Here is a 10,585-nt window from a genome sequence, read left to right on the forward strand (position 1 = left end):
CATGTTATTCCTACATACTTTCATGGAAAGATGAACAAAAAGGAAAATCACATATTTTCTAGCATCTTAAATCCATGTAATAGAGCTGTGTAGTCATATTTGCAAGTCCCAACAGTTGACAAATACAGAAGTCACCACTTTAAAAACTTCATTGAAAAGAGTGGGGTTTTTTTGTCTTGGCCTTGCCTCTTTTGATTTTTGAGCATTGTCTCCCTACAAGAATACAATTACCTCCTACTGCAGTAGATCTCCCGAACAGATGCATCAAAGATTGTAAAAATGCTGCTACACACCCTGAAACTTCTCCCCAAATCCTGATATTATCACAATGGACATTTGCTTTCCTCTTTCCTGGCCTCCCTCTCCCCCAGCACCAACATGGCCCCTCAGCCCTCCCACCCTGGCCAGCCCTCAAGGCGTGCTCACCTCAGCTCTGCCAGCAGCCCTGGAGGTCACAGCCACAGGAGCAGGATCCCCAAGAAGTAGCTTCCAGCAGTTTCCATGGACTGCCTGTCTCTCCAGCTGGGCTCAGGCAGCTGCTGCTGCTCAGCAAGCAGCTGAAGAGGCGTTTGGTGTTTCACAGGGTCGGCCTTCAGCGTGAGGAAGGAAAAGCAGCCACCTCCATTGAGGAGGTGGGACAGGGCAATGCCAGCACTTGAAGAGTAAGGAGGCGTCCAAAACCTCTGAGACAACCCCAAAGAAAGGGCACTTGCCAGAGAGACATCCAAGAGGGGCAGAGTTTTAGGGCTTTTAAGGTGGTGACAGCTCTCCTGTCAAAGGAAGCAGGGAGGCCTGAGGTGCCATTTCTGACAGGAAGACACCTGCAGCATTCACCTAAGCCACTACCTTTCCTCTCCCACCCTCTTTGTCTCCACACAGGCCCCCATGAGCTGGGGGCCCCACCACAGGTGCCTTCCCTTCAACCTGTGGAAAAATCAGCTGAGCAGCTTCACCTGAGTGTCCTGTCAGCTGAGACTGCCTTTCACCCCCTCTGGTTCTTTGGCTCTGGGCCTCGTTCAGAGGTGGTTTTCCATCTGAGTACAGTTGTGGATGTAGAAGAGTGGGTGGTGACAAGGACTCTATGTGCCCTTTCTTGCTGAGCGCTTTGCTCTTACACTTCCCAAGTCAGAACCTCAGCTGCAGGGAGTGACATGACCGAGGCTTCGTCAGCGTTTAGCAGCTTCGGTACCTGGCTCTCAGTTATCGGCAGACATACCAGCACGTGAGAGCTTTCCAGCTCAAAGGGAAAAGGCACAAGCACAGTGAAATTCTACGTTTACCACAGTGCAAAAGGGTTTGGTTACTGTACATCTACGTGCATCCCACATAACAGAGGCAGGTTTCACCATCTCTTTGCCTATATCTTTCCATTCCATAAATGGGGGCAAAATATTTCCCTCGCAAGGATGCAGTGAACATTAGTTTGCTAATACTTGTTACAGCTATCAAGCTAAACATACACTGAGTCAAATACCCTTCCCCACTGACTGGCTGTTTCATGTTTTTCCTTTACATGGTAATGGTATTTTAGGAACAGGTTCTCTTCTGCAAGAGATTGTGACTCCTGTTGTGACTCCTTCAACTTTGGTACACATTTTTGAGTCAGCAGAGTAGTGTATCAGACAGGAAGTATATGACTTGTTCTACTGTATAGAGTGTCTTTGCAAAAAAAAAAAAGTTGCAAAATAGGCAGTCTAATCAATTTCCTGCCGTTGTCTTGATTGCTATAGTTTGAGAAAAGGCAGATATTTATTCTTTTCTAATTCTAGATATTTTTCCCTCACAAAGGTGGGCCTGGCTCTGGCAAAGGTAGCCAATGCGAACAGTTAGCCAAGAAATACGGATTTACTCACCTGTCCACTGGTGACCTTCTCCAAAATGAGTTATTGTCATTAACAGAGAGAAGTAAATTGATCAAAGACGTCATGGAATGTGGTGAACCTGTGCCTGGTGTAAGCAATGATTTTATTTGGGGTCCTAATGGTTAAACAAAGGCAGCGATAGGTAGATTGTCTAAAAGGGTGGAAATAAGAGACTAGAGCTGATGATTCCCTTTTAAGTAAAATTAATCTGCAACTTGAGCGAGAAGTTTCCTCATGGCCAGATCTGTGGCACATCTTTCCCCTTTCTATGCCAGTATTTCTTTACATTTCAGACTCACATAGGCAACAAACTAGTCATGAAATGCAGTGAGACAGATACTGTGCTATGCATTGCAAAATGTAAGAATAAGTACAGGAAACAGAAACTTTATGTCCATTTTATAGCATCACATTTCAGATTCAGAGCTAGTCCTCCTGGCAGCTACTGTAATTTACAATACCTGCACCAGTTCCCTGCAGAACTGGCTGGCATCCCAGAGTAGCTGGACTGCAGTTTAATGGGGACTATGAAGACACAGTGTGTTGTTCTCAGCTGGACTTGATTTTTACATGGCAGGTCCACAGCCCAAGCTCTTGGTGGGTCTTCAGCAAGTGCAGTTAGATCATAGGTTGTGTTTGTTAATGAAAAATACCGGGAAGTGCTGCTCAGGGGAAAGTAAAAGCTGTGCTGAGGCTTGATTTTGATTGCTTTGCTCTTCAGTGTGTTTGGTCAGATGGGGTCTTTTATCACTTTCCATGTAATATAATTATATCAATGACATAGCAAAATGCAATCAGATTGGAAAATGCTGCAGCAGTACTCCAAAGTTGCACAGGTATTAACATTAATTTTGAAACTATGAAATAATCTCAGCTATCTGGATGACAATTTGGGAGCTCTTGGATGGGTTGCAACACTAGCTTTGTGTAGCATAGCTGGTCCTGAGAGAAGAAAAACTAGTGTGCTCTGCTACCTGTAGGACAAGAAAAACACTTGCATTCACAGGACCTGTTTTTAGCTACACAAGACACTTCTCAAGGGCTAAAGTCAGTGTAACAAACAAAGATATCAATCTTTTAGTAATTAACCAAGTAACTCCCTTTCTTTCCAATGCAGGGTATTGTCCTAGAGCTACTGAAGGAAGCCATGGTTTCCAAGTTAGGGGACACAAAAGGATTCCTGATCAACGGATATCCCCGGGACCTGAAAGAAGCAGAAGAGTTTGAGAGCAAGGTGACCATATAATCGTAATGCTTTTATAAATCCTATTAAGATACGACCGTACTTCTGATGCTGCTTGGGTCCCCATCTTTAGCAGCGGGGTCTTGTGAAGAGCCAATTCAACAGCATTGTGCTGCTGCTCAATGAAACTTTGGCACCCCATCAATATAGCAGCTCCAGCTTTTGCGCCTACCTACACAGACTCTGGAATACCAGGAGAAGTAAAGGCTGATTTTACCCAAATTTAATACAAACCATGAACAATTCACATTTAGTGGAAAGCATCATTTTTACAATCAGTTTTCTAATTCTAGTGGATGGCTGCTATACTTCTCATGGAAATCTCATCAAGCACTATTTGGTGTAGGTTCATGAAAGCATGTATCTTCACAGTTAATATCTCTTACCATTGAGCTGGCTCTGCTAACGCTTGCTGCCACTTTGAAACAGCAAAACACAGATTTCATTTTTGTGATGAGTAACAGGTGGCATAGCCATAAAAAGAGCATTTTGAAAGTGACTGCGTGGCAGTTCAGAGAGTTGTCGATTTCTTCAGTATGTGCTAAGACCTACTGAGAAGTCTCAGCTGTATGTTTCTCAGTCTGCAGAAAATACTCTATATAAGCCCTATGAATTAATTTACCAGGGTTTAGGAGAGAAGCAATGATGAACTAGAGGAAGTAGTTAAGTATGTATTCTACCATATTACACTCCACAAATGTCCTATACAGTTCAAAAGGTAAAACTTTAATGAATTACCTATTTTCTCTCTGAACCTTTAGCTGCTTTATTTAGTTGATTACCACAAAAGCCTAGCAAGATTTTGGCACCAGAAGCTGGACAAAATGTTTTGCTATAGAAGCCATTCACGGAAATGTTGATCTATTAGTTCCTTTACTAAAATGCTACAAGTATTAAAAAGACATTGGAGATTTCTTTCATTTTGTGTAGGAGGAACTATTTCAGCAGTGCTGCTTTTCTGGGAGGCTATGTGTCATGTCCTGTGAACACTGGTGTATGCTATAAAGTAGGACTTAGAGGTTGGAGTGTCCTGGACTGAGGCATTGACAGGCAAGCAAGTCTTGATGCATCCAGTGCAGAAGCAGAGCCCCTTTCAGTTCCTGTAGACACTGTAACAGCGAAAGATCCTGTAGTCCTGAGCTGCCTTTGACAATTGGAGTAAAATACAAGGACCCCAAGTGATAATTTTGAATGTGCTAAGTCATCACTGTTGTATTTATGTATCCACTTCAGTTTTCACAGGGTGAACTTGGCTGGCTGTAAGCTGTTCAGTAAATCTGTGAGGTTTTTTTAAACAAGTTTCAAGTTGCACCAGGGGAGGTTTAGACTGGATATTGGGAAAAATTTCTTCACCAAAAGGGTTGTCAAGCACTGGAGCAGACTGCCTAGGGAAGTGGCTGAGTCATCATCCCTGGAGGTATTTAAAAGACATATAGATGTGGCACTTAGGGACATGGTTTAGTGATGGACTTGACAGTGCTAGGTTAATGGTTGGTCTTGACGATCTTAAAGGTCTTTTCCAACCTAACTGATTCTATGACTCTGATTCTATTATTGAGGTAGTGCTTTGCAGTTCTTTCTAAAGGGTGATGAGAAGTTCTTCCTACATTATAATTGAATGAAAAGAGGTGGACATCAGGCTTTATTAATTAATGGTGGCAAAATGCAAATGAATAATGCTGCATATCTACATAATGTGTAAAAAGCATTATAATTGTTAACAAAGAGCTGTTCTATTTAGAAGATGTCAGGAATTGTGCTTATACTTAAAAGTTTGACAGCCCTAAATAGAATTAGCTATGTAGAAACAGCTTATTCTCCAGCCAGTTTTGCCCAATTCCTTTCTATGATATAATTATACTTTTACCTAGCCATAATTCTAGAGAAGCACATGTCTCTGTTCCCTCCTCGGTCTTTCTGCTAGGTGACAAGTAGAAAACAGTATTAAATTATATGTTCCACATCACCAGGTGGAAGACACCAAATAAAACAGAGTAAAGACCCAATACATTAGACTTGTTTGGCTTCCTGCAGATGTCCTCACAGCATGCATTATTTAAGCTAAATTGCATCAGGAAAATAGTAATTTAAATAAAAACCAGTAGCAACAATTGCTGTAATATCTGATAGTGGCATTAATTTTGCTTTTTGTGATTTTTGACTCGGAAGAATGACATTTCTGTAACATTCTGAAATCCAGAGAATAGCAACATTGAAACTTTTAAGAGAATCATAGAATCCTTTTGTTGGAAGGGACCTTTAAGGGTCATCTAGTCAACCTCCTCCAGGGGGATAAGCAGGGATATCTTCAACTAGATCAGGTTGCTTAGAGCCCCATCCAGCCTGACCTTGAATGTTTCCAGGGATGGGGCATCTACCACCTCTCTGGGCAACCTGTTCCAGTATTTCACCATCCTCATTGTGAGACATTTCTTTCTTGTATCTGGCCGAAATCACCCTTCCTTTAGTTTAAAACCATTACTCCTTGTCCGGTTGCAACGGGCCTTGCCAAAAAGTCTGTCCCCACCTTTCTTATAAGCCCGCTTAGAGCCCCATCCAGCCTGACCTTGAATGTTTCCAGGGATGGGGCATCTACCACCTCTCTGGGCAACCTGTTCCAGTATTTCACCATCCTCATTGTGAGACATTTCTTTCTTGTATCTGGCCGAAATCACCCTTCCTTTAGTTTAAAACCATTACTCCTTGTCCGGTTGCAACGGGCCTTGCCAAAAAGTCTGTCCCCACCTTTCTTATAAGCCCCTTTTAGGTACTGGAAGGTTGCTATAAGGTCTCCCTGGAACAGCCTCTTCACCAGGCTGAACAACCCCAGCTCTCTCAGCCTGTCTTCATAGGAGAGGTTCTCTAGCCCTTGGATCATCTTTGTGGCCCTCCTCTGGACTCGCTCCAACAGGTCCATGCTATTCTTGTGCTGAACCATATAGATTTTTCAAAAGAAAATCAGATCCGGTCTATTTAAACAAGATACTATTATCTGATCTTACCAGTCAGTAGATTCCTTCATATCCTCATTGTAATGTGACTGTAACTGATGAAAGGAATCATTCCTCATTTATTCTGTTGTAATTCAGAACAGACCATGGAATTCCCCATGTGGAGCTGGGACAAAAGAACTTCTCACTATCCTAGTCCAATTATACAAAAAGGACATTTAAATCATTGATTAAGCCCACATCTTTTTTAACTTCTTGATCTAAGTCTCTTGCACTGTTAAAAGTGCCTTGATGGCTTTTTTAATCCCAAACCCAAATACTGCTGCTGCTAATAGCATTAATTTTTTCTGAGCTGCATGGAAAAAATGGATGGATAAAAGCTTGTCATTGAACTGCCCAACATAATCCCTTGGCTTCAGCTGTCTCTTAGAAAGTCATTAAGGTAGTTAAGAGGTCAACATAATCCAGACGTCCTCAGTCAAATGCAGAAGGCCCAACATGAAATATTTACTTTTAGAATATTTCTTCCTTTAAGGGCTGTCAACAAAGGTAGTGACGGCAATTTCCACATACCAGTCATTTAGACTTTCTTTGCTCTAGCCATGGTAAAAGCATGAATTTCTAATGGTCACTAGTGTAAAGAACAGTCATCTTTTCTCAAGACTTCTCACGCTTTCCTAAAAGGTGTTCTCCAAATCCCTGCTAGAAAGGGAAGGAATGATAAAAAGCCTGACAGCATCATTGAAAAATTTAGTACATAACTACATGGAAAAATTATCACATTACTTTTCTCTGATCCTGTAACACCTTTATTTTACTTGATAGAGTGGAATCTACCCCTTTAGACTCAGCCCAGCTGTTGTTGCTCTGACAGAACTTTGTGTCAGAGAGAGCTGTGCCTGAACAGCGTGCATGATGGAGTGTATTGCAAGATTTATGCTAAATGACAGACATATTTTTCAGCATCTCAGGGAAAGAACAATGTGGATTTGTGTTTAGAACTTTTGACTCTCTCTTAAAGCATTATAAGGAACATTTTGTTCTTTCTTGCCAGTTCTTTTTCACCCATAAAGTACTGCAGTATCTTCGATCAAATGGAGTTAGAGACAATTATTTGCTATCTTTGCCAAGGCCCAGGAATAAAATAAATAAATCCATATTTATTTTCTTTATAGAAGAGGGCAGACTCTCCCTTATGACTAATTTGGCACTAGCCAAAAAGCCCTAAATGGTGGGCTTCTCATAGAATTTGGAAATTACTCGCCAATTTGAAAATGCAGAGAAATATATCACATCCTTCCTTTATGCCATCAGTAGTAATGATGTAGAGTTACACTGCAAATATTGACATAAAATAGTGTGTGACATAAAGTAATTAACAGGATGTGAATTCCATGAATATGTCTGATAACAAGCATTTGATGGTGTCCCTGAGCCTGTCTGTTGCTACTCATTTCTATTTCAAGCAGGCACACTTTAATTTGGACATTTCCTTCTATTGCCTTTTTAAATTCTAAGCTATAGTTTACCACTCCCTGAATGAAAATATACTTTTCACAGATTGAACAAAGCAAAGGCTAGAAAAATAACTATATCAAGCATTCCATGAGTCCAGTGCTGTTTGCATCAAGCTTTTGTCAAATAGTTGCAAATAATGAAAAAATTGATAATCTTCAGTCCAAGTAGCAAGAATTTTTCAGATCGTATCTCTTTTTCTCTGTATGTGTAGAGCCCAGTCAAGCACAGCCTTGATCCTGAATACTGGGATCTCTAAGTGCTGCTACAATAAGAGCTGTTTGTTAATAAGTGTAATTTTTGCATAGACAAATACAAAAGCAATTTGCTAATAAATTCCTTGATGACTCTTTTGGTAGCATTTCTTTTTAAAATTATTCCAATAAAATCAGTTTTACCAGGCCAGTGGTTTGAATACTTATTGGTTTTCTTTGTCTCTAGATTGGGGAACCAAAACTTGTGTTCTGCCTGGACTGCTCTGCAGAAACCATGAGCCGTCGCCTTCTGATGAGAAATCAGAGCAGTCAGCACTCTGATAATGCCGAAACCATCAAGGAAGGAATCGAAAGCTATTACCAAATGGCAAAACCTGTGATTGCATACTATGAAAGGAAGACACAGTTATGCAAGGTAAGTTGCTTGACCTTTTTAGTTAAATTATTGCTTTTCACTTCCATTATATGAGCAATATTTGGAAAATACTGACACAACACCATTTATGAACTGTCTTAGTTTCTGCACTTTCCAGTTTGTTCTCATCTTACACTTCCCTAGTTTGTTTTTAACTTCTACAAACTTCTGAGTTCCACAGTGCAATTTGGAAGAATAAAACCACAGATTTATCCTGAGAACATATCCTGAATCACTACCTCATCTGTGTAGAATCTCTTATTCAACATTAATGCTGGAAAGATTTTCTTTAAGTATTAGGATTTATTTCTCTATAAGGGCTTTCAGAATTAGGATGAAAGATTATGTTAATCCAAAGCCCTTTAGTTAAATTTACGAAATTGACAGTGCATATCCTGAAGTAAAACAGACTTGTATACAAGAAAGATCTTTCTGCTGGAATAAATGACATAGTTTTATTAATTTCAATGAATTACCTTGGTTTACACCTGCTCAGGATGTGATATTTAAAGCATTCATTTTATTCTGTAATCAATACTCTACAGAGAAGCAAGAAAAATTCCATCAGAGCAATTAACTGATGTATATGCTGGCACATCTGTAAACACATTTATATGGGATGTTGGTGTTTGTTTTTATATAGTTCTCTGCTCACTCATGGCAAACTGTCCCTTATATTCAGCTACAGAAAGATCTACTCCTACTCATCCTTCTTATCCTAAAAGGGAAAGAATCCAATAATAGTTTCTGGAAACATTATGGGAGCTTTTCTCTAGAGGCTATAGCAAACATGCAAATCACATATCCCAAACCTTTCTCCTCTGCAAAGTTCCCAAAAGCGAAACATGCAGCTAATTTACGCACCCATATCCTGACCTCAGAACAGAGTAAATGATGTAGTCCTAAGAAAAATGATACTCAAAGGAAGAGTCCTGATTTGTGTCCTTTGCTAACCCCACACTAAGTGCATAGAAGTCAAACTCTAGAGTGGCAGGAAAAAAAATTCTCAATTACTTTTCTTTTTTAAACTTAAGCATGATTATCTGCTTTTATTTGTATTTTCTTTGACGAGCTACCTTGCCAATATTACAAGGATGCAAATGGACTTGTGCAAAGCATTTGACACTGTCCTGCACAACATCCTTGTCTCTAAATTGGAGAGACGTGGATTTGACAAATGGACCACTCGGTGGATAAGGAATCAGCTGGACAGTCACACTCAAAGAGTTATGGTCAATGGCTCGGTGTCCAAGTGGAGACTGGTGATGAGTGCTGTTCCTCAGGGCTCGGTATTGGGACCGGCACTGTTTAACACCTTTGTTGGCTTTTTACAAGGGCATGTAGTGATAGGACAAGGGGCAATGGCTTTAAACTGGAAGAGGGAAGATTTAGCTTAGCTATAAGGAAGAAATTCTTCACCATGAGGGTGGTGAGGCACTGGAACAGGTTGCCCAGAGAAGTTGTGGATGCCCCATCCCTGGAAGTGTTCAAGGCCAGGTTGGATGGGGCTTTGAGCAACCTGGTCTGGTGGAAGGTGTCCCCTCCCATGGCAGGGGGGTTGGAATGAGATCATCTTTAAGGTCCCTTCCAACCAAACCATTCTATGATTGTACAAATCCATGATACATCTAATTAAGAATTCAGTACAATACACAATACACCAACACAGTGTGATGCAAAGGAAATCTGTATCTCTTAAGATGTTACTCCAGTGAGCTGTGCCTAACACAGTGTTTCCCTTTTTGAAGCATCAGGGAAGTGACAGCCCCAAAGAGAATGACACTACACAGATTTTGAATTCACGATCTGCCTTATTTCACTTGATGCGGACTCTCCTTGCCCTGCCTTAATACTTCTGCTGCAAGTTTCTGCTCTGTCTCCTGTGCAATCTATGCAATGGCAAAACATGCAGTCTTGAAAGCTTATAGCTCATGAACTCCTTAACGGACTTGCGTAATCTATGGGTCAGAATTGGATATGTGCTTTGCACTCTTTTATCATTAGTTTTTGGGGGAACTGACATTGTGTATTTGCATGTTAGAAAATATTTGTGCATTGCTTGAACAGTTTTTCTTACAATGTCTGTACATTGTCCATACTTGTTTCTGATGAATGTACAACCTACTTCCATCTTCTGGATAGAACTGTTGGGTAAGAAAGCTTTGTAAAATCAGCTTTATAAACATTATCATGTAAAATATCCTTTTGAGGTTGAAAAAATGTGTTCTATTTTTCTTGAACACAACTACTTTGTGTGGAAATGTCTAACGTCTTTTTTTTACTAAACTGATAAAATACACATATGCTATCAAAGATGTGATTCTGTTACGGATTTAAGTAAAGTAGGGAGATGCCTCCTCCCCCCCCCCCCCCCCGTTCGTACT

General features: G+C 40.6%; 1 protein-coding gene across 1 annotated transcript in view; it reads left to right on the top strand.

Annotated features, from left to right (window-relative positions):
* The window catches only part of AK5 (adenylate kinase 5), a 91,103-nt gene that overhangs the window by 74,736 nt on the left and 5,782 nt on the right, over nt 1-10,585 (top strand). The window contains exons 10-12 of the mRNA XM_009700285.1: nt 1,789-1,952; nt 2,980-3,096; nt 8,013-8,201. Coding sequence (XP_009698587.1) covers nt 1,789-1,952; nt 2,980-3,096; nt 8,013-8,201 — 470 coding nt within the window. The remainder of the gene's footprint in view (nt 1-1,788; nt 1,953-2,979; nt 3,097-8,012; nt 8,202-10,585) is intronic.

This window comes from Cariama cristata, unplaced genomic scaffold (genome assembly GCF_000690535.1).
Source record: "Cariama cristata isolate BGI_N322 unplaced genomic scaffold, ASM69053v1 scaffold2585, whole genome shotgun sequence".
Classification (NCBI taxonomy): Eukaryota; Metazoa; Chordata; class Aves; order Cariamiformes; family Cariamidae; genus Cariama; species Cariama cristata.